Source organism: Dromiciops gliroides, chromosome X (assembly GCF_019393635.1).
Source record: "Dromiciops gliroides isolate mDroGli1 chromosome X, mDroGli1.pri, whole genome shotgun sequence".
Lineage (NCBI taxonomy): Eukaryota > Metazoa > Chordata > Mammalia > Microbiotheria > Microbiotheriidae > Dromiciops > Dromiciops gliroides.
Window position 1 is genome coordinate 2,571,785 of NC_057867.1, and position 22,461 is coordinate 2,594,245.

The window sequence follows — 22,461 nt, forward strand, 5'->3', positions numbered from 1 at the left end:
AACAAAAACAAAAAAAGATCAGTTTGGGCCCCAGAAAGGAGATGAGGAAGCATCTCCTTCCTTGAAGTAGAGAGGTGGGATGCTATGGGTACAGAATGTTGTCTACACTGTCAAACATAGTCACTGTGTTCATTGATTTTGCTGAACTCTTTCCCTTTGTTACAATGGAGACCTTATTTGGGGGTAGGCACCTCTATCTGTAAATGACTCTGATGAAAAAAGAATAGCTTAGCAGAAAGCCAAAGATAGCAAAAATATTTGGGGAAAAAGAAGAGGATCAAAGAGTGTCTAGGACCATTGAATGAGAAGATGGGACAGGATAGAAGATGACAGAGATAAGGAAGAGCTTTCAAGTCTTCTGTTGCTTCTATTTTCTCTGCCAAGCAAAAAGATCTTTGGACTGGAAAGGACAGAACAAAAAGAGCTAAGAGTTGATGTCCCAGATAAGCAAGGAAATAGTAGGAGGGCAATAAATTGCCTTTCATGAGCTCAAGTCCCTGGGCCCCGGGGAATGAAGGAAACAGCAGATGTGATTGCTGAGTGACTGTCAGTGATTTTTGAAGGACTGTGGGAAATGGGAGAGGTGTTGTAGGACCAGAGAAAGGCAAATGTAATCATTCTCAAAAAACAGAATCTATTGAAGCTGACAAAATATAGGCCAATGAGCTTGACTTCAGTTGCTGGTAAAATGATTGCTTGTGTTGTTACAAGTAGTGAATATTTTTAAAAGGAAGCAGTGATCACAAAGAGCTAGCATGAACATATCATGCCATACTAAGCTTATTTCCATTATTTGCCAGGCCTAATTGCCTGGAATATAATGGAAACGCTAGTGGACCTCAATTTTCTTTTCTGTTTTTTTAACTACTACCAAATCACCATAACAATTACTACTTTATAATATAGTTTGAGGTCTGAGAGAGCTATGCCCTCTTTTTATTTCTTTTTTTCCCCATGCTTTCCCTTGATTCTATACTTTTTGTTCCTCTAAATGAATTGTGTTATTATTTTATCTGACTTTAAAGTTTGGAAGTTTGATTAGCATACCACAAAAACTAAACATGAATTTAGGCACTATTGTCATTTTTTAATTATATTGGCATGGTCCAACCATGAGCAATGAGCATCCATCCAATTGCTTATCTTTCTGCATTTCTGTAAAGAGTGTTTTTCATTTGTATTCATATAAATCTTGAGTATGTCTCAGTAGGTTGATTCTGAGATAGTTCATATATTTCCTGGTTATTTTGAATGGGATTTCCCTTTCTACAGTTTCCTCCTGGTTTTTTGTTCTTGTCCCCAACTCCTGCCCCATACTGGGGGACTTCAACATACATATTGATATTCCCTCAAACACCCTTACCTCCCAGTTCCTCAACTTATGGATTTCCCATGAACTACCCATCCACCCCAGCCCATCTCAGCTACACCAAAGATGGGCATATCCCCGATCTTGACATCACCCACAAATGTTCCATATCTATGTTAATAAACTCTGAAATTCCCTTATCTGATCATGGTCTGCTGTCATTCTACCTCTCCCTTTGCTTTGCACTCCTGAACCCTGTTCTTTGTACTCATCATGACCTCCAATTCCTCCATTTCCTCAGTTCTTTCCCAGGTTATCACCCCTGTACTGACCACATTCTCCTCCATTTCCCTCCTTGACCCCTTGGTGAATCAGTTCAACTCTACCCTTTCCTCCTCTCTCAATGCCTTTCTTCCTCTCTCAATCCCTTTCTTCCTCCCCCAGTCTCACATCCCCAATTGCCTCTTGACCATCTCAATCTGGATGTCCTTGAACATCTCAAATTCAACATGTCCAAAACTAAACTCACTATCTTTTTGCCCTCCCCCACTATCTTTTTCCTTTCTTCCAAATGTCCCTGTTACTTTGGAGGACACCATCATCGTCCCAATCACCCAGGCTCACGACTGAGGCACCATCTCTGACTCTTCATTCTCTCTCACCCCTCCATATCCAATCAGTTGCCTAGTCCTACTGGCAATCACCTTTATAATATCTCTTGTATGTTCAGTCTTCTCTCCTCTGCCTCTACCACCCTTCTGGTGCAGGCCCTCATAACCTTGTGCCTGGACTATTGTAATAGCTGCTGGGGAGTCTCCTGGCCTCCTGAGTCCCCCCCCCATTTTAGTCCATCCTCCTCTCAGCCATCAAAGTGATCTTCCCAAAGCACAGGTCTGATGACATCATTCCTCCCCTACCCAATAAACTCCAGTGACTCCCTATTGCCTCCAGGATCAGATATCAAATCCTCTTTGGAGCATTCAAATCCCTTCATAATCTGGCCCTTTTCTACCTTTCCTGTCTTCTTTCACCTGATCCCCCAAAACACAGACACACATATGCACACGCACACACACACACACGCACACGCACATGCACACATATACTCATGCACATATTCTTCAATACAGTGACACTGGCCTCTATGTTGTTTCACAAATAAGATACTCCATTCCTAGTTTCCAGGCATTTCTAGAATGTTCTCCCTCCTCATCTCCACCCCTGGCTTTTCTGGCTTCCTTTAAATCCCTACTAAAATCCCACCTTCTGCAAGAAGCTTTTCCCAGTCTCCCTTAATGTTATAATGTGCCTTCCTTCTGTTAGTTATTTCCTATTTCTCCTGTTTGTAGCTTGTTTGTACATAGTTATTGGCTTGTAAGAGTGTGATTGGGAGCTCCTGGAGAGCAGGAATTGTTTCTTACCTTGCTCTGTATACCAGTGCCTAGTGCAATGCCTAGAATACAGTAAGAACTTAATAAATGCTCATTGAGTGACTGACCGTTAAATAGAAATGCCTTTATTTTCTAGACTTCTAGTTTGTTGACATAGAGTAGAGCCAAGAGTTTGGCGAAGGTGCTCATGCCCTTCTGGTGGCCAAGATTGAAAGGATGGGGGCCGTGTAATACTATGACTAGATGGATTTCAATCTAGTTGTCATTAAGGCTTTCTGTCAACTTGGGAGGAGGTCTCTAGTGTACTTCCCCAGGACTCTCTGCTTGGCCCTATGCTATTTAACATTTTTACCCATGGCTTAGACAAAGGAATAGATGATGTGCTTATCACATTTCCATGTGACACAAAGCTGAGAGGGAGGGATATGTACTGGGAGCCCTGTGGACCTATGGGGCAAAAGGAGAGGTCTAGCCTTGCACTGAGTTCATTTTGATTCCTTGGCACTTGTCCAGATGCCTGCTTCACCCTCCCTAAATCCACGTGTGTCCAGTGTCAGATCCCACTGCACTGTGGGTCCTGGCAGATTGGGAGTCTCTGCTTTCCTCTGGCTAGCCCAGGGCAGGGCAGGGACATCTGGATGCATCTTGGCCAGCTTCCGTCATGGTGGTACTAGGAGAGGAGAGCAGAAGGCCTTGCTGCTGAGCAGGTTGGTTTTAGAAAGACAAGGAATGAGTTGCATGAACTAATGCAAAGTGAAGCAAGCAGAACCAAGAGAATTTTGTACACAACCACAACCTTGTACAATGATCAACTGTGAATGGCAGCTACTTTGAGGAACATGATCGTTCAAATCAGCCACAAAGGACCTGCAAAGGAAGACGCTGTCCACCTCCAGAGAAAGAACCAGTGTTGGACGGTTCCACATATAGATCTGTGTCAAATTCTGGCCTTCTTTAATGCGGGCTGGGGACAGAGGGAGGGAGACAGCTTGGAACTCCAAATGTAACAAAAAAAGACATTCTAAAAAATGAAGAGAACAAAAAGAAAAGCCCTGCTCCCAGCTGGGTGGGCTCTGCCAGCCTATACCGGCCATCAGGAAAAGCAGGTTAAGCTTGGCTCTGAGGTAGATCAGAGATCAGTCTTCTGCCTATGGGAAGAGCTGGTGAGGGCAATTAAGGAGGCCAAAGGGCCAAGAATAAACTCCAACCTCAATCTGTCTCTATCAGGCCAAGCACTAGAGCTGCTTAGGGTCACTTACATAGGCTTAGCTAGGCCCCTGGAGACTGGCAGATGGAGAAAGAAGCTGCAAGGCAAGGACCAGTGCTAAGGGCTTCTGCTCTCAGACCATGCTCCAAGTAATACCCTCTAGTTGCCCAGCCCCTGACCTGGGAATCTCAGATATTACTTGCCCTGAAGAGAAAAGATTCAGGTTCCCCCTCCCCCCCCCTCACACACACACACACACACACACACACACACACATTCTTACATGCGAACATCTATATATACAAGCATATACATTTGGGGGCAGCTAGGTGGCGCAGTGGATAAAGCACTGGCCCTGGATTTAGGAGGTCCTGAGTTCAAATCTAATCTGAGACACTTGATACGTATTGGCTGTGTGACCCTGGTCAAGTCACTTAACCCTCATTGCCCTGCAAAAAAAAAAAAAAAATATATATATATATATATATATATATATATATATATATATATATATCCATTTGCAAGCATCCTATCCTATCCTTAAAAGAACCCTCCCCTTGCCTCAAACTATGCTCCCATATCTCACCATCCTGTCACTTCTAAACTCCTAGGGAAAAAGCCCGAGCCTCCTCCATCCACTGCCTATTCCTTCCCTGATTCCTTGCAATTCAGCTTCCAGCTCTCCCACTCTCAAAGTGACCTTCTCCAAGGTTACCAAAGATCTTGTCATCACAATGATCCTTTCTCAGCCCACACCCTCTTTGACCTCCTCTAGCTTCTCTCGGTCTTCCCCCTCCAACTTGTCTGCCCCCTAAGCACGAGTGTCCCCTAAGATTCTGTCTTGAACCCTCTTCTTCAAATTTAGGGCTGCAATCAATCAACAAACTGATTGAAAGCTTACAAAGCCATCAGTATGTATGCATGCATTCAAACATCCATCCATCCACCTCACTGGGTCTTCACAACACCCCTGGCAGGCAGGGGCTACTGGGACTATTAATTTGGTCGGAGATATGAGAAACCGGAGGTCCTAAGAAATTTAACAAGTGCCAGCCACAGGATGTGTGACTCCCAGTGCTTCCCTCTTCTCCAATGCCAAATGTGCCATCACACATGTCACCTGTGTCACAGCCAGCATGTCCTGCAGATCCCAGAGAAGTGCCACATGCCCTCTCCCACCCAGTCTGAACATGGTGGAGTCTTCTTAATATGCATGGACAGGAAAAAGGAAGGAGTATGGCCATGGAGCCTCCTAGGACCCTGAAAGAGGCCACTGGGGAGGTGTGGGAAGGGGGGCTGCCAAAGCCCCACTGTCCCTGTCCACCCCCTGCCACTAGGAGCTAATCTCTTAGCCCATAATCTGCTTTCCCAACGCATTTCCTGTGCTATGGGGGCCATGCTCCTTCTATCTGTCCTCCTCCACCCCCACCCCCACCCAGGGCTAATCAGGCAGAGCCCCCTCCCAAGGGCCTAGGCTATAAAAGGACTATGGCCAAGAGCAGTGAAAGCAAAGTGGGAGGCTGGCCTGATTTCCATATTTCTCTCCAGGTAATATTTCCTGCCCTTCCAGTTCTATCCCATCATCCCTCTGCCCACCCAGGTCTGACAATGCCACATAGCAGAGGCTGTTTGGGAGGGGGGAGGGTGCTGGGAGGAAATTGCCCCTCCTCCAGCTGAGCCAGATGACACCCAGGCCAGGTGACCTTGTGTAGCCGTCATGGGCCCCTCAACCATAGCCTGGCATGCCCCTCCATACCCTAACCTCCAGTCCCTGGGACCCAGTGAGCACCACACATGCTGTTGGGGATGTTTCTAGGCATGAGGGGCTAGAGGGCAGGCATTGGGTTGGGGATTGGGGAGGAAAAGGAATAGCAGTGGTGGGGAGAGGGAAGAGACTTGAGTCTGAGGGAGGCACCTGGCCCTTACTCCCATTCCCTTTACCACTACTTAGGAACCTGGACCTCCAGCCTCCAATAACTGAGGTCACTTAGGGAAGGAACATGGTTGGGGGGGGGAGCAATGGGTTTTGCAGCAAGAAGAGCTGGGTGTGAGTGTAGACTTCCTCTTACTACTTCTTTGTGACCTTGGACAGGTCACTGCCCCTTTCTAGACCTTTGCTTCCTTCCTCGTCTATAAGCCAAACAGGGTGGGGCCACCATCCTCTCAGAGCCCTCCCAGGTTGAAGTCTGTGAGCCTATGGTCTTACTTCCTCAGTAGCCAAAAGATGCTTGGGGCCTTCCTGAGGAGGCCTGAGAACAGATGGTCTATCCCAGGGACACAAAGATGCACAGGGGCCTGCCTCCATCCAGCCCAGAGCCTTTGGGTCAGCTGAGCACAGCCTGCCCTAGGTCCGGGTCCTTCTGCCTCTGGTGATCTGCCAGTGTCTTCTTTTCCCTTTGCCCCTCTCTCTCTCTCCCCAGCCCCGGACCCTGAGATCTGGACAGTCTGGCTCTCCAGATTACTTCCTTAGCTTAGTGAAACAAGCCCCAAGCCCCCAAGATTCTGCGCCGTTCTAGCCTTTACTCCCCTCTCCAGTCCTAACCAACTTGAGAGCTCACATTAGGAAACTCCAGCTCATTAGGACAGTCATTCTCCAAATAGACAGAGAGAAAGCAAGCCAATTCAAGAAAAATATATGCATATATATTTTTTTTCCTGAATGGAATATTCCATTGTGTGTATACATATACACATGCATATATACATATTTATATACATATTCCTTGTATTATGTATGTATACATATTTATATACCGATATAAAAGAGGACATGGAAAGTTGAGGCAAAGTGTGTATGAAGAAGGGCCTGTGACAGTGGGGGAGGAAGAAAAGGGGGTTTACAGAGCAAAAAAAACCACTCTCTTGGGGTGCCGGGTAGCTACTTTGCTATTACTCTTCTATCATCCCCCCAGCACTGAGAATCCTGCCGGGGGGGGGGTGTCAGGAGCTGGCCCGGGGAGAGGTGCCAGGGAGCCAACTGCTTGAGGCCTCCTGTCTCTGAGGGTCATGGGTGTTGGTGCTTGAAGGGGTCTTGGAGGTGCTGTCATTCAACTCCTTCATTTTCTAGCTCAGGAAACAGAGAGGAGTGATTTGTCCAAGGTCACACAGGTGGCCACAGATAACAAGCTCCAGTTCTTCCCCAGAAGTGCCCCCAGACTGAGCCCATGGCCACCAGCTCCAAGTAAGACACCCTTACACTCCCACCCCATGCTCCATACTCCCGAGTCATCAATATCCCCCAAACAATGTTTGATGTGAGTGAGCCTGTTCACTCTCATCCCCTGCCTTGCCCTCTCATTCTCAGGTATATTCCCACTACCATCTCCCCCTAATTCCAGCAGCAACTGTTTCTTCCACACAAACCCTGACCCTTCCTGTTTCCTATTTTCTAGGGTGTTTAAGAAGACCTGCTCCAACGGGAAGGTGAGAGACCCAAGGCCAACTGGAGGGAAGTCAATGTACATCACTGAGAGAACTCAAGGAGGTTTGGGTAGAGGGGTCATTGTGTGTGGGGAGATCAACACAGAGGTGATTTGGAGAATTATATGAGGGTCTTTTCCTCTAACAGCTTTCCATCTACCTGGGAAAACGGGACTTTGTGGACCACATAGACTCAGTGGAACCCATTGGTCAGTGACCTCCAAATGGCCAGAGACATCAATAGGGTGGAGGGGAGGGATCCTGAAGTAAAGGCCTGAAAAAAGAAGGAAGCACATGAGGGGGACAGGTGGGTCAACGTGGGGGGGGCATCTCTCCCCAAGCCTTCTCATCCACTTCCACAGATGGTGTTGTCCTGATTGACCCTGAGTACTTGAAAGATCGAAAAGGTAATAGTGTGTCTGTGTCTCTGTGTGTGGTTGTGTGTGTGTGTGTGTGTGTGTGAGAGAGAGAGAGAGAGAGAGAGAGAGAGAGAGACAGACAGACAGACAGACAGACAGACAGACAGACAGAGACACAGAGACACACAGAGAGAGTACACATGTCTCTGAGTATGTCTTTCTATCCTTGAGTCGGTATCTTTGAAGTTCGGGATGGGGAACCATGTTGTCCTTCCCCAGGTCCTGAAGTCATTAAGTAGAAAGAGAGAATGTTCTGATCCCATTGCTGAGACTGAAAGCATAATTTCTCATCCAGTGAGCTGATGTCATTATCCCATTCCAAGCAGAAGAGATCCACCCACTAAAAGAAGAAGAGCTGGGGGTGGGAGCTACTCCGTGTCCCAGAGCTATCAAAGACTCTTGAGATGAGGAATGCCTAAAAGAGCCTCTGGTCCAGCCCCCTCACTTCACAGATGAGAAAATGAACACCTGAGCTCAAAGACTCAGAGCTCACTACCAAGGACTGCAATTAGGGGGTTTTCCTCGAGGGTTTTTTGGTTGAGTTTTTACTTCCTATATAAGCTCTCCTAAGACCCAACTGAACTTGATTTGGAAAATAATTCATGAGTTGAAAGTTGGTTTTAAATGAAACTTTTAGCCTTGGTGAGACTAGGCGGCCCAAGTCTCTCCAGGAGGCCAGAGAGAGTATGGAGCACCCTGGGGTCAGGAGCCTGGGCTTCTGACCTTCTGCTATGCCCTTGCCAGCCCTCTCTGGGGAATGAGGGAATTGCCTTGATGGCCTCTAACAATCTGAGAGCTAAGGCTAAGTGACAGCTTTGATGCATCGAATGCACTTGGAGGCTAAACGAATTTCCAAAGTTAAAAACTGCAAAGCCTTCAGAATAGTCTCCCCAGAATGAACTTTTCTTTGGAAAATAAACACTAAACAATAAGCATTTCAAAGGATGTCACCTTCTGGCCAGAGCTCCCAAGCACCCAACCAACATTAGTTCACCTCTTGTTGTGTCCCACTGTCCATGACACCGTTTGGGGTTTTCTTGGCAGAGATACTGAAGTGGTTTGCCATTTCCTTCTCTGGCTCATTTTACAGATGAGGAAATGGAGGCAAACAGGGTGAAGTGACTTGCCCAGGGTCACACAGCTAGGAAGTGTCAGAGGCTGGATTTGAACTCAGGTCCTCCTGACTCCAGACCTGGCACTCTATGCACTGCACCACCTCCTGCCCTTGCTTTTCATTTACATCCTGCCTAATTCCTATCTACCCTCCAGTCTATTGAAGCTCCCTCCGTCTCCCACCGTCTCGTATGTATGTCTTCCTTTATCCTTCTCCATCACCCTAACCCTAATTTCTCCCTCCCCCTGCTCTGCCTCTCCTTTTCTATTCCAATTCTGAAAAATCACTAACCCCTCGTTTTCAGTAGAAAGATGAGGCCTAACCAGATCCCTATAACACCAATCTCACATTGCTCTGGTATGCCAAGGACCTATGATTTGGTTGGTTTGGAAACAGATCCCAACCCATTTATCTATAACTTCAAGTGATAGCGCATTAGCTAAAGCTCAGAGAGATTAGGTGACTCGCCAGTGGGGACACAGGACACGAACCAATTTAGTTCTACCTCCAAATCCAGCGCTCCACCATGGGCCTTTGGATTCCATCCATGGGCCTTTGAAGTTACTCAGGTTCCTGGGCCCAGGCTTGCTCTGGGCCAGGCCAGGCTCCTGTTCAGGGCCAGCTTGCCACCCTCCAGCCCCCAGTCCTCCATAGCAGGTTTTCGCATCTCCTCCCAGTGTTTGTGGTACTGACTTGTGCCTTCCGCTATGGCCGGGATGATCTGGATGTGATCGGTCTAACGTTCCGCAAAGACCTCTATGTACAGGCTCTGCAAGTGTTCCCCAAAGAGCCCACTCAGGCACCACTGGCCCTCACAACCCTTCAAGAAGGCCTGCTGCACAAGCTCGGAGACAATGCCCAGCCTTTCACTTTCCAGGTGAGCCTGAAGCCCTGGAGGCCAGAACTGGGCATGGGGGGGGGGGGACACTGAGCACAGAGGGAGGGCAGGCTGAGGTGGGGAGGCAGGGACAGAGGAAAGGCCCTGGTCCTTCCATTTGCTGACCTCCTTCTGACATCCCCTCCTTGTGATAGCTGCCCACCAATCTACCCTGTTCAGTGACTCTGCAGCCTGGGCCCGAGGATGCTGGAAAGGTGAGACCCTGCTTCCCCAGGGGAACAGGCCAGTGGGACAGTAGGAGAAAACAAGAGGGACTGATGCAGGGAGTTGGGGGAACCAACCCAAGGAAGCTGAGGGTACCTGGTACATTGTCCCTGTGGCCCATGAAAGGAGGGGAGAGCCTCATGCTGGGGACAGATGTGTTTGTTCTCCTTCCCCATCCCCTGCAGGCCTGTGGAGTGGACTATGAAGTGAAATGTTTCTATGCTGAGAATTTAGAAGAGAAAATCCACAAGAGGTACTGGCTCAGAGGACCCTAGCCTTAGAGTTGGAGGGACCCTTCGACGTCATCTAGGCCAATCCCTCACCTTTTACAGAGGGATAAACTGAGGCCCAGGGAGTAGAAGACATTTGCCCAAGGCAACACAGACAGTAAATGTCAGCTCATTCACTCCTCTCCCTCCCCACCCCCAACACTTACCCAGGAAACAGGCCTACCTCCCCTGACCCTTGGCCTCTCCTTCCCCATGGCCCTTGGCCTCCCCTGCCTCATGGCCTTCCCTTCCCCATGGCCTCACCTATACCTACATCCCTGCTCCTCCTCTTTTGACTGTCCTGCTTTCCTCTGGAGGTTTAGACTGGGGGCTATGTTACAAGACAATAAAAGGGCCAGAGGAGCCCTATCTGTACAGGTTGGCAGGGGCTAGGGAACAATGGCTCACTGACAGAATTCGCTCTCCCCCAGGAACTCTGTACGTCTGATCATTCGGAAGGTGCAATTTGCCCCCCTGGACCTAGGCCCCGGGCCCCGGGCCGAGACTACCCGGCACTTCCTTCTGTCTGACCACCCCCTGAAGCTAGAAGCTTGGATGGACAAGGAGGTCTGTGGGCCCTGGGAGAAGGGAGCAGGGCTTCCCAGGCTTCCCCACCTGCCTGCTGATGGACTTCCCTGATCCCCACTGCAGGTTCACTACCACGGGGAAGCCATCTCCATCCATGTTGCCGTCAACAATGGCAGCAACAAGCTCATCAGGAAGATCAAGGTGGCAGGTGAGCTTTGCTCATGGGCGTCCTTGGGCAGGGCGCAGGCCCTGGGTAGGAGACGGTGCTTTTATCCTTCTGTTCTATTCCCGGTCGTGGTGGCGACACACAGTGGAACAGATTGTCAATGTCATCCTCTACTCTGGGGACAAGTACACCAAGACTGTGTTTGCTGCAGAATTTGGGTGAGGACCTCCGCTATGGACAGGGGACCACCGTGGGGGGAGGAGAAGAGTCAGGAAGGGGCCTAAGAAAAACTGGACCTTGCGGGTAAGCAAGTGAAGGGAAGGCCCCAGAAAGCAAAGGAAGATCTCAGGATTGGAGATGTGGAGGAGTAAGGGACTGAAGAGGGCATCTAATCCAAGGCCCTCATTTTGACAGATGTCCTGACCCTCTGAGGGGAGAGGGGGAGGTAGAGGCAGAGGCAGAGGCAGAGGCAGAGGCAGAGGCAGAGGGGGCTCTCCCCTTGGGCTCATTGCTCCCACCTCTTAACTCAGACTTGACAACTGTCAGGGTCATCCAGGAGTCTTCTGGAATCCTCCAAGATTAGAATCAAATCTTACATTTCTATTGGGGGAGGAGGACATTCAGTGTAAGGGAAGAGGCATGTTCTGGGAGTCAGAAAAGATCTAGGTTTTCTTACCCCTCTACCACATGCCAATGGTGTGATCTTGGGCAAGTCACTGCTCTCCTCTAAGCCTCAGCTTCTACATATGTAAAATGGGCCTGGTCGAGTCACTTCACCCTGTTTGCCTCAGTTTCCTCATCTGTAAAATGGGCTGGAGAAGGAAATGATAAACCAATATCTTTGCCAAGAAAACTCCAGATGGGATCACGAAGAGTTAGACATGACTTCCAGCAATCATATAGACAGTCTTTCTCATTTGAACCTCCCAACAAAGTACAGAAAAGGAAACTGAGGCCCAGAAAGGAGAGTCCAGGAGTGTCTGGGGCCTTTCCCAACCCACCCGGTGACTGGAATTATCCTCTCATCCACGGTCCTTTTTGCCCTCCTCCAACAGAGAGACCATAGCTGCCAATTCCACCTTCTCCAAGAGCTTCCCAGCGACTCCAAGCCTGGCTGCCAACCGCCAGAAACAGGGTCTGGCCTTGGATGGCAAACTTAAGCATGAAGACACCAATCTGGCCTCTAGCACCATGTGAGAATGGCCCTGCTCCCTCACAGTCTCAACACTGACACCCAATGCACCACTCATCCACACACAGAACAAAATGGACGACAGCCTCCCTACTCCTGCGGGCCAGTAGCAGCCAATACCAACCCCCAGGGGGCACCCAACAGACCTGGGGCCATCAGAGGGCACCAGGGAAGAGGAGGAAAGAGGGGGAAGAGTAGAAGAGGGAAGAAGGATGGAAGGAAGGGGATGAATGGAGAAAAAGAAAGCAAAAAAAGCAAAGGGACAGAAGTGGGATGGAGTACCATGACACAGGTAGCAGCAGCCCCTGGAAGGGTCCAAGCCAAGCTGCTGTGACATCCTACTTGACCACAGGGTGCCCTAGTCCTCCAACTCCACTCCCAAGGTAGATGGTATGCTGTCTCTTCCCTCATTCATGAGTCCACCCTTTCCCCAGTCAATTAGTCAGTCAGTGAGAATCTGAGGGCTCTGCAAAGACCTTGCACAGAGTACATAAGAAAGAAGCATTTGCTCAGTTGAATTTGAATCTTCTAGAATGTCAGAAGGCAAAGGATCTGAACATCTGGAGGAGACCTCAGAGAACATCTAGTTCAACCCTGGCATTTATTTGTTTGTTTGTTTTTTGTGGGGAAATGAAGGTTAAGTGACTTGCCCAGGGTCACACAGCTAGTAAGTGTCAAGTGTCTGAGGCTGGATTTGAACTCAGGTCCTCCTGAATCCAGGGCCGGTGCTTTATCCACGCAGCACCACCTAGCTGCCCCTGTGCCACCTAGCTGCCCCTCAACCCTGTCATTTCACAGATAATGAAATTGAGACTCAGAGAGGGAAAGTAACTTGCCTAATGTCACATAGCTGTCTGTGTCTCCTTCAGTACTGACTTAAGGACTCTGTCCTGTGATATTAGATGGAAGGAGATACAGTGAAGTTCTGCCCTCAGCTAGATTGGAACGGACCCATTTCCCAAGCAAGTTGAGGAATAGTCACATGACAGAGTGGGCCCTTTCCAAATACCTGGTTCAGCTCTGCTCCTTATTAGCTGTTTTCCCTTCAGCAGGTCCCTGGCCATCTCTGGCCCTCTGGAAAATGAGGCAGTGAACCTGGCTGCCTTCCCAAGTCACTTCCAGCTCTGCCATCTAGAATAGGGGGCCAGACTGGGGAGGGCCTTGAATGTTGGGTAGAAGAGCTTGGACTTGAGCCTAGGAGAGACACTAGGCCTCCTAGTGTGCTGGAAAGCACACTGGCTCTGCATTCAAGAGGACTTGAGTTTGAATCCTGCCTGGGACACATTTTCTGCTTGTGTGATCTTGAGCACCTGAGGTCAGTGAGGGTCCTTCCATGTCTCCATCTCAGTAAAGCACGCAGTTACAAAGACCTGGAGGAGGGCAACAACAGTCAGAATGGAAAGAGATGAGTTTTTTGTTGTTGTTTTTTGCGGGGCAATAGGGGTTAAGTGACTTGACTTGCCCAGGGTCACACAGCTAGTAAGCGTCAAGTGTCTGAGGCCAGATTTGAACTCAGGTCCTCCTGAATCCAGGGCCGGTGCTTTATCCACTGTGCTACCTAGCTGCCCCCGAAAGAGATGTTTTAAAGGAAAAAACACTGGGATTTGGTGACCAATGAATGCAATTACTCTCCCCTCAAAAACCACAAAACCACTTCTTCTCAGCCTTCAGCCTGGCACAGACAAAGAGGCGCTGGGGATCCTGGTGTCCTACCAAGTCAGGATCAGCATAGCTGTATCTCGTGGAGGGTGAGTGAAGGGCCCAGCTTGGAGGGAGGGAGGAACTTGAGCAGAGAACAGGGCTCTGGCTCTCTCGCCCTTGCTGGCCCAGTTTATTCAGGGGCCTTTCTTCCCACTCCCTCCCAGGACAAGCCTTCCACCCATCTTCATTCCCCCCCCCACATATATAGTCAGTCCAGTCTGCTCAGTAGGGAAATACTGTCCCCCACTTCCATTCCCCAATGGGGTGTTACTCTAAAGCTGCTCACTGCCAAGGAGATTAGGTACCTCTTTTCTTTGCCCAACTGCTAACCCTGGCTAACCTTCTGTTCCCAGCATCCTAGGAGACCTGACATCCAGGTGAGAGAAAAGAAAGGCTGCATGGGAGGGGAAGGATGCATGGTGGGGCAAGTCCGGGGACCAACTGAGGGGTCTGGCTCTGAGGGCCTCCCTTATTCAGTACACTCGATGACTGAGTCCGACTTGGGCAGTAGTGGGGCTGAGGAGGTCAGTGACCACATTATGGGCATCTTGGCAGTGACATGAGTGTGGTGCTTCCCTTGAGCCTGATGCATCCCAAACCATCTTATGGTGAGTGGCCCTGGGGGACCAGCTCAGGATTGGCGGGTGGACGTGGGCCAGAGGGGGTTGTGGGTAATATGTTGGAAGCATGCCTTCCCAGCACTTGGCCACCTGGAATCTCAGAGTCAGAGGCCCTGGGTTTGAATCCCGGCTCAGTTCCTTACTCCCCGAGTGGCCTTGGGCAGAGCCTTGTCCTCTCTATGCCTTGGTTTGCTCCTCTATCAAATGAAAATGTCAAAGGAGGGAACTGGTCTAGCACCTCTCAGCTCTACCCCTGGGACCCCATGATTCCAATTCTGTGCTCTTCCCTGGGCTGCAGATGCCACCAGGTACCAAGGGGCAGGCTGGGGGGAAGGGGCTGGCCTTTAGAAAGGGCAGAGTTAGTGTGCTGTTCTATGGAGGAGATTCCTTTCAATATAATCATGGTGGATGGTATAGTCCCCACCCCAAAGCAGTCTTCATGTGGTTCTCTGCCTTTCGCCTGCTTCTCTCTGCCTCTCACAGCCTACTGAGGGGAAAGGGACCTGGGAGTGGGGGGAAAGGAGAGTCAGGGAGAGGAAAACAGGGTCTTTCAGAGGAGGGGACAATGAATGCACAGTCCAGATAGGTGGAGGACAGCTGGAGTAATGGGGAAAGGGAAGGGGGAAGGGGGAGAGGGAAGGGGGAAGGGGGAGAGGAAAGGAAAAGGAAAGGGAAAGGGGAGGGGAAGGGGAAGGGGAAGAGGAAGGGAGAGGGAGGGGTGCATGCTGGGAGATGAGAGGGAGGGCAATGAAGAAGGAAAGGCATGGGTCTTCCCTTCTCACTCATCCTTTGGCTGCTGCTCTAGAAGTGAGGATATCATCATTGAAGACTTTGCTCAGCAATGGCCAAAGCTCCAGGGGCCAGATGAGATTGAGGAAGAGGGTGCCACCACTGCCCCTGGGGCTGAGGACAACTGAGTAGGCCTGTTGAGCCTTGGCCCTAGTGTAGCCCCTTGGGCCCCATTAAACTGATTGAGCAAGGCCCAAATAAAATAAACTGCCTTGTAGTGAGTGTGTTTCTTCTTCCAAGAGGGGCAGGGAGTGCCGACATGTCACTAGAGGCCTGCACTTCGGGCTTCATCATTGACTGGTCAAGGAGGAGAAAAAGACACAATGAAGCCATTAGTTGGGCTCACAAGGGGTGGGTGGACAGGGGAATGAGCTGGATTCTGGCCCAATGGATGGCCCCTGGAAATCAGACTGTAATGGGACACTGCTTCTGCTTGGCCAGGGGCCCTGAATCTTCTCTTCAGAAGATGATCAAAGGGCTTGTACTGAACAGAATATCCAGGACCTTCTTTATGAGTCTGAGGCCTCCATGTGAATCCTAGGTAATGTGGTCTGAACTCTTTCAACCCTCTGGGCCACTTTCCCCGCATGAAGGATCAGAATGAAAGATCACTCCATTCTAGCCTTAAGTCTGTGATTCAATCTATGTCTCTGTGGAAATCTACTGAATCTTCCGCTTGCAAAGCCTGGTTGAGGCTGTTTTGGCAAAATAGATGATGTGGATAAGGCACCGACCCTGGATTCAGGAGGACCTAAGTTCAAATCCGGCCTCTGATATTTAACACTGTGACCCTGGGCAAGTCACTTAACCCCAATTGCCTCACCAAAAAAAAAAATAGATGATGATGATGATGGCTCTTTAGTCTTAATGGTAATTAAGGAATGGAAGGAATTCAGTGTGTAGTGGGGGGCTGTCGATTTTTAGTAGGAAATCAAGGTAGTCGCCATTAGAAAATTCACATGAGGGGGCAGCTAGGTGGCGCAGTGGATAAAGCACCGGCCCTGGATTCAGGAGTACCTGAGTTCAAATCCGGCCTCAGACACTTGACACTTACTAGCCTTGTGACCCTGGGCAAGTCACTTAACCCTCATTGCCACTCAAAACAAACAAAAACAAAGCAGAAAATTCACATGAACTTGGACCTGAGAGTTTGAGGTCAGAACGAGGCAGTGTACACATGGCTAGATAGCTGCCTTGCCCTCCCGCTAAACCAAGAGAGAGCCTAACTTCCCAACCGCCGCTTCTGACTTCTAAACTGGCAGGACATTGAGCAGTGGTAGAAATGGGGACCACTGAATGGAATCCAGCTCAGGAGAGCCAAATGGAGCCCTCCACCCAAGCCTATGTGGGCAGCCTTAGAGCATCCAGCAAGGAGTAAATGGGGGAGCTTCAGAAAGAAGAGCAGATTCAGGCTCAGGTCAACTTCCTGACAATGAGGGGCATCCCCAGTGGAATGGGGGTTCCCCCTTGTGGGAGGGTGGATGACCACAGTGAAAGGAATTCTTGGTCAAGTACAGGTTGGGTTTGGGGGCCTCCAAGTAATGGTTCAACTGCGATTCTGAAAAGGAGTGTGACACACACAACAAGGACCCTGGCCTTGGAGTCTGGAGGCTCTGGTTTCAAGTCTGCCTCCCACACTTCCTATCTGTGTAACCTTAGCAAGTCACTCCCCATGGCACCTGAATCTCCTGTGTCCCCTCTAGGGGTTCCAGAGGGTTGAGAAGGGGTCAGAGGAAGCAGAGTCTTCGGAGACCCGTCTAGCCCAACTTCCTCTACCCTCCGCTGTGTTTGGGAGAGGGACTGAGGCTCAGGGAGGCTCACAGGATGCCTAGAACCTTCGAGACCATCCGATGCACGCCAGTCCTGAGGCCAAGACTGGATTGGGATGGGAGGAAGGGAGTAGAAGCCTGCGGGACAAAATGGGTCGGATTTGCAGGCAGATCGGGGTTCAGATCTTAGGTTCTTGTCACGAAACCCAGGGCTAATGGCTCGCCCTGGGCTAATGGCTCTCTCTGCTTTCTCCGTGAAATGAGGGGCTAGCTAGGCAAGACGGCCCCTCACTTCCTTTCCTGCTTTGGTCCTTCAGTCACAGCGTCTTGTGAATTCGAGGACAAAAGTGTAAGGAGCCTCCTGCCCTTGGAGACCCTCAGGGACAGAGGTAGAAGGTGAGGTATAGGGAGGCGGAGGCACTGATGAACATAGGATGGTGCACCTGGCGGGGCGCTGAGGCATTCCGGCTCCAGGCCCGCACAGGATAGAGGAGGGACAGGGGTCCGGAGGAGGGGAGGGGCTAGCCCAAGTCTGGAGGGCTGGGAAGCACCTGACTGTTCCCTTTCCTCGGGGCCGGACAGTTTGTCAGGCACACTCCGCCCCCCGGGCGAAGGCTGGCACGTGCGGGGCGCCCGCAGGGGGCGTGGCCAAGGCCCCCAGCTGGGCTCCCGAAAGCTCATTCCCTCCCTAACCCTTGTCCTTCTCAGTCGCCACCTGAGCTGCGGGGACTGAAGGGATTGATCATGGCCACGGTCTCCTGGGACCCGCCTCTGGAGCAGGCCCCGGCCGATATGCACTCGGACCCGAGCAGCCGCGACGCGCCCGCTAGCCCCGACACTTTCTACGACTTTAGCGCGGAGTCGCGCAAGTTCAAGCTGGTCTTCCTGGGCGAGCAGAGTGGTTCGCTGCGGGGGTGGGGGGTGGGGGGGTGGAGGGCGGCCAGGGCGCAGGGCAGGGGCTCGGGGCGGCTGGGACTGGCAGGGGGCAGGGAGGGTGGTAGTGATGGCAGGGAGGGAGAGGGGTGAAGGACTGGAACCGTGGAAGGGGTCAGGGCAAAGAGGGAGGGAGCTGTGGAGGGGGGAGGCACCGGCTCCTTCACACAAAGCCCAGCTGCTCCTCTCGCCCACAGTAGGGAAGACTTCACTCATCACCCGATTTGTGTATGACAGCTTCGACAACACCTACCAGGTGAGAGAATACCGGCTGGGGGGAAGCTGGGCCCTTTCTTCCCCTCTTGGACTCCTTCAGGGTGGCAACGGGGACTTGGAAGACACTCCTAGGTTGAGCAGCTAGCTGGCCCTTCCTTTTGGGTGGTGTGGGAAGGGTCACCTGGTACACCTAGTTCCAACACCTGGCCCCTGGGGCACTCTCTCTCTCTCTCTCTCTCTCAGGCAACTATTGGGATCGATTTCTTGTCTAAGACCATGTACTTGGAGGATCGTTCAGTAAGTGATCAAAAGTTTAAAAGGCAGCCTAAGACTGTCCTGTTATCTCGGCCAACTCTTTCATGGTACAATGAAAAAAACTGAGGTCCAGAGAGGGGAAGGGACTTGCCCAATGTCACACAGTACACCGGGTTTTCTGATTCTAAATGTAGGATACGTAAGCCTCAGACCCTCAAGTTTCTACCCCTCCATGCCATGAGTTTCCTGACTTCTCCAGTTCCTAGGGCTTATGAATAGCATTTCAATAGAGCCTTCCAGATAGAGTCTGATATATTTGCCAATTCCCCATATATCTTGGATATCAAACTTTGGTCAGAGATATTTGATGCAGAGGTTCCCTACCCTCTCCCTGCCCCCCCCACATGACAGTATTCCTTCCTAGCTGCATTCTGTTCAAACAAAAGTGTTTAAATTTGTAACTGAAGTTGTCTACCTTACCTTTTTTGATCACCTCAATGATCTCTCTTGGTTAAGAATTCTCCTCCAAGCCATAGTTGTACAAGACACCTCCTTCCATTCTCGCTCTCTCTTTTTGGGGGGTGGGGGTGGGGTGGGGCAATGAAGATTAAATGACTTGCCCAGGGTCACACAGCTAGTAAGTATCAAGTGTCTGAGGCTGGATTTGAACTCAGGTACTCCTGAATCCAGGGCCGGTGCTTTAATCCACTTCGCCACCTAGCCGTCCCCCCTCCATTCCCTTCTAATTAAAAAAATGGCATCACCATTCATACTTAAGTCAAATATTCATTTGGAGGTTTTTGTTCTATAAAGATGCTGGTCTAAACTTAATTCTGCCAAGTGCTTTCCAGTTTTCTCAGCCATTCTTGTTGAATACAGAATCCTTTCCCCCAGTAGTTTGTGTTCTCAGGTTTATCAAACACGGTGAGATCATTTCTGGGTCGGGCTTATCTAGTGGGTTTCACTGATCTACTGTTTAACATTTTAACCAGCACCAAAGCGTTTTTATTGCTACTGTACAGTGAAGTTGGAGATCTGGCACTAAAAGGCCCCCTTCATCCCTAGTTGTTTCATTATTTCCCTTGAGCTATTAGATCTTGTGTTCCTCCAAATGAATGTTGATTCTGTCTAGTTGTATAAGATGCTTAGCCTTTGGGGACTTTGATTAGTATAACACTGATGATGAATGTTCTCTGCAGGTCAGGCTGCAGCTATGGGATACTGCTGGCCAGGAGCGTTTCCGCAGCCTTATTCCCAGCTACATCCGTGATTCCACTGTTGCTGTTATTGTTTATGATGTTACAAGTGGGTACTCTGGGATTTCATGAATTTCTGGTTTGGAAAGTGGGAAAAGGGATGGGAGGAAACTATTTTCCTGAGAATCTTGGTCTCTCCATATCTTTTCTCTATAGATTTCAGCACCTTCTGCCAGACAAGCAAGTGGATAGAAGATGTTCGGGCAGAACGAGGTGGGGACATCATCATCATGTTGGTAGGGAACAAGAATGACCTGGGCCACAAAAGGTGAGAGACTCAAGGGCAGAGTCTTGGGGTCTCTCCTGGGTCAGCCAGTGGTACCTTGGGCTCTAGAAAAGCCAGCTGTGCTGGGAGGAGCCGGGGGAAAGTTGTCACAGTCTTGGGGCTAGTGCTTCTGGGGCTCTCAGCCCAAGGTAAGCTGAGAGGCAGGGATAGTTGGTTTAGGTGGCTGCCTTACAGGCTTCTTGTTGAGAAATCCGTGGGCCCTCTGTTCGTGACTATCTTGGAAAAAATCATTCCTGGGGCAAAAGGGGTCAACTGTACTTCCCTATCTGAACCCATCCCTCTCTGCTCTGTCCAGGCAAGTTACATCAGAGGAGGGGAGACAAAGAGCCAGGGAAATGAATGTCATGTTTATTGAGACTAGTGCCAAAACTGGCCACAATGTCAAACAGGTAACGCCTGGCTCTCCTTCCCTGGATGGCATGCCCACTTCAGCCCACCCTTAGCAGCGTGGTGTTGACTGTCTTAGAGAAAAGGAGAAAGCTCAGTTGGCTATACTGTCCCACATGGAAACAAAGCCCTTAAACTATCCCATTCTTCTATGAGGACAAGGACAAGGAGTGTCATTGGGTCCACAGACTGTCCTGGAGATTCCCTCCCCACCCTCCCCCGTGTCAGCCCTGACACGAGCACACACATACACCCCAGAAACCAAATCCAATCACACACATATGCATATATGTATGTACATATATATGTATATATATGTGTGTGTGTGTGTATCCCTAGCTCTTCCGGAGAGTGGCTACTGCACTTCCTTTCATGAATAGTGTCTCGGATGAAAGCCAGTGTGAAAGTATCCTGTTTCCCAGCCGCCCAGAGAGGGGCCAGGGAGGGAGGGAGTGGGGGCAGGGAAGAGCATAAGGTTCCTTGGTCAGGGGCTGGGAGCTGAAAAGATCAGAGTTTTGGCACCAAGGGAAGAGGAGAAAATAGAACTGACTACTCACTCTAGCCCTGAGGAGTGGCCTGCATGGTTCCCCTCTCCCACCCCCACCTTCCTCTAACACACCCTCCCCCGCCCCAAACACACACACACACACACACACACACACACACACACACGGTCCAGTTTGTTTCATTGAACCTCCCCTCCACTTCCCCCGCGCCCCCCCCCCCCCATTGCTCTCGAACTTCCTTAACCCCTCCCCAGTGGTGGAGATCATCCTGGAGAAGTCCGATGACGACTCGGAGGAGGACATCGGCGGCGGCGGCGGCGGCCGCTGCTACTGCTGAGGGTCTGGCCCCGCTCCACTGGCTCCTCCTCGGATAGCCAGCCCCCGCCACCTCACCGCAGGCGGGATCGAGTCACTGGATTTGGGCTTTGCGCTTCCAGTTTTGCCCCCCCCCCCCATCCGAGGCTCCCTCCCTCATCCCACTCCGTCCCTCGCCTCCCTTTCCCGGCCTGTAGGGAGGCTGGAGCCCGCGGACACTTGGCCAGTTTCACCCCGCCGAGGAGGCCGGGGTGCGGGGCTGGACTCTCCGGAGGCCGGTCCCCAGCGGCCCCTTCCCAGCCTAGTCCGGATGGCCTCCGGCCTTCCCTCCACGTCGGGGTGGGGGGGGGTCTTGATCACCCCTCGGCCCTGGGCTGCCCGACTTGCCCAGATCCTCCCTGTTCCACTCACTTCTTTAATAAAAGGCTTGTCTTCGCCCCCGCTCCCCCATTCCCGTCACGTCTCTCTCCCTCGAGGCCGCCCACCCCCCCTTTTCTGAGGGCCTTGCCCACGGGGACGACGGCCGAGGGAGCTCTGAGCAACCCCTCCCCATTTCCCCTTCCCCCCAACTGCGGAGTGCGTGGAACTTTACAGACGCCCCCGGGGTAGGGGCGCGGGGGCGGCAGTTGGGGCGGGGAGCGATCCAACAAAGTACGGAGGACTCTGGGTGATAGAACCACCCCTTCCTGGCAACCCGTGGCTTTTCAGAGCGGCCAATCACCAAGGAGCCGCAGAGACGGCCCCGTCGGTGTGATCAATAGGAGCGAGCCATCGAGGCTCAGCCAATCGGCTGCCCCTGCGGCGCTCTCCATAGGGGCATTCCATAGGTTTCCTCTCGGACCCAGCAGCTATAGGTGAAGGGCAGGGACAGATTTTCTAGAACAGAGAGATCGACTGCCTCATAGTGACAGACAGACGGAGTCTGGGCTGAGGGGCTTTAACACGACGGGGATGGTGCTCCGTCCCGCTGGCCATCCAGCTTCTCTCTTGGCTTTGACCTCTCCTCGGCTGATCTGCCCACGGCCTGACCTAATTGTCCTAACCCTCCGACCTCCCTGTCCAGTGTGTGCGGGCAGCTCACTCCCAAATAAACTAGGTCTAAGCCTTTTCTCCTCCCACGGAGTCCGTAGAGCTTCCCGACGAGCCAGTTTTCCGAGCCATCCATAGCAGCGTGAAGGAGACTGGCACAACAAATCCAGCAAGGGCGGCACGGGCTTCTGGATGCAGCCTGGCCAGACCCCTTCCGCTGTCCAAAAGATCCAGATTCCTCGGGTCTAAGCAGCTCTAGAATCACCACCCCCACTCTGTTGA

At 51.0% G+C, this 22,461-nt stretch overlaps 2 protein-coding genes across 2 annotated transcripts; both read left to right on the forward strand.

Annotated features, from left to right (window-relative positions):
* Window positions 1-7,071: 7,071 nt before the first annotated feature.
* Window positions 7,072-15,355, forward strand: ARR3 (arrestin 3). The gene is made up of 15 exons (XM_043973958.1): window positions 7,072-7,088; window positions 7,300-7,330; window positions 7,476-7,536; window positions 7,690-7,734; window positions 9,538-9,737; window positions 9,893-9,952; window positions 10,148-10,215; window positions 10,663-10,798; window positions 10,883-10,967; window positions 11,071-11,143; window positions 11,981-12,118; window positions 13,782-13,865; window positions 14,172-14,195; window positions 14,374-14,430; window positions 15,247-15,355. The coding sequence occupies exons 1-15, from the start codon at window positions 7,072-7,074 to the stop codon at window positions 15,353-15,355; spliced, it is 1,188 nt and encodes a 395-aa protein (XP_043829893.1).
* A 2,370-nt stretch (window positions 15,356-17,725) lies between these two features.
* Window positions 17,726-21,444, forward strand: RAB41 (RAB41, member RAS oncogene family). Its single transcript, XM_043974355.1, has 8 exons — window positions 17,726-17,897; window positions 18,127-18,185; window positions 18,389-18,442; window positions 19,600-19,705; window positions 19,813-19,924; window positions 20,238-20,331; window positions 20,669-20,735; window positions 21,090-21,444. The coding sequence occupies exons 1-8, from the start codon at window positions 17,741-17,743 to the stop codon at window positions 21,170-21,172; spliced, it is 732 nt and encodes a 243-aa protein (XP_043830290.1). The 5' UTR covers window positions 17,726-17,740; the 3' UTR covers window positions 21,173-21,444.
* Window positions 21,445-22,461: the final 1,017 nt, after the last annotated feature.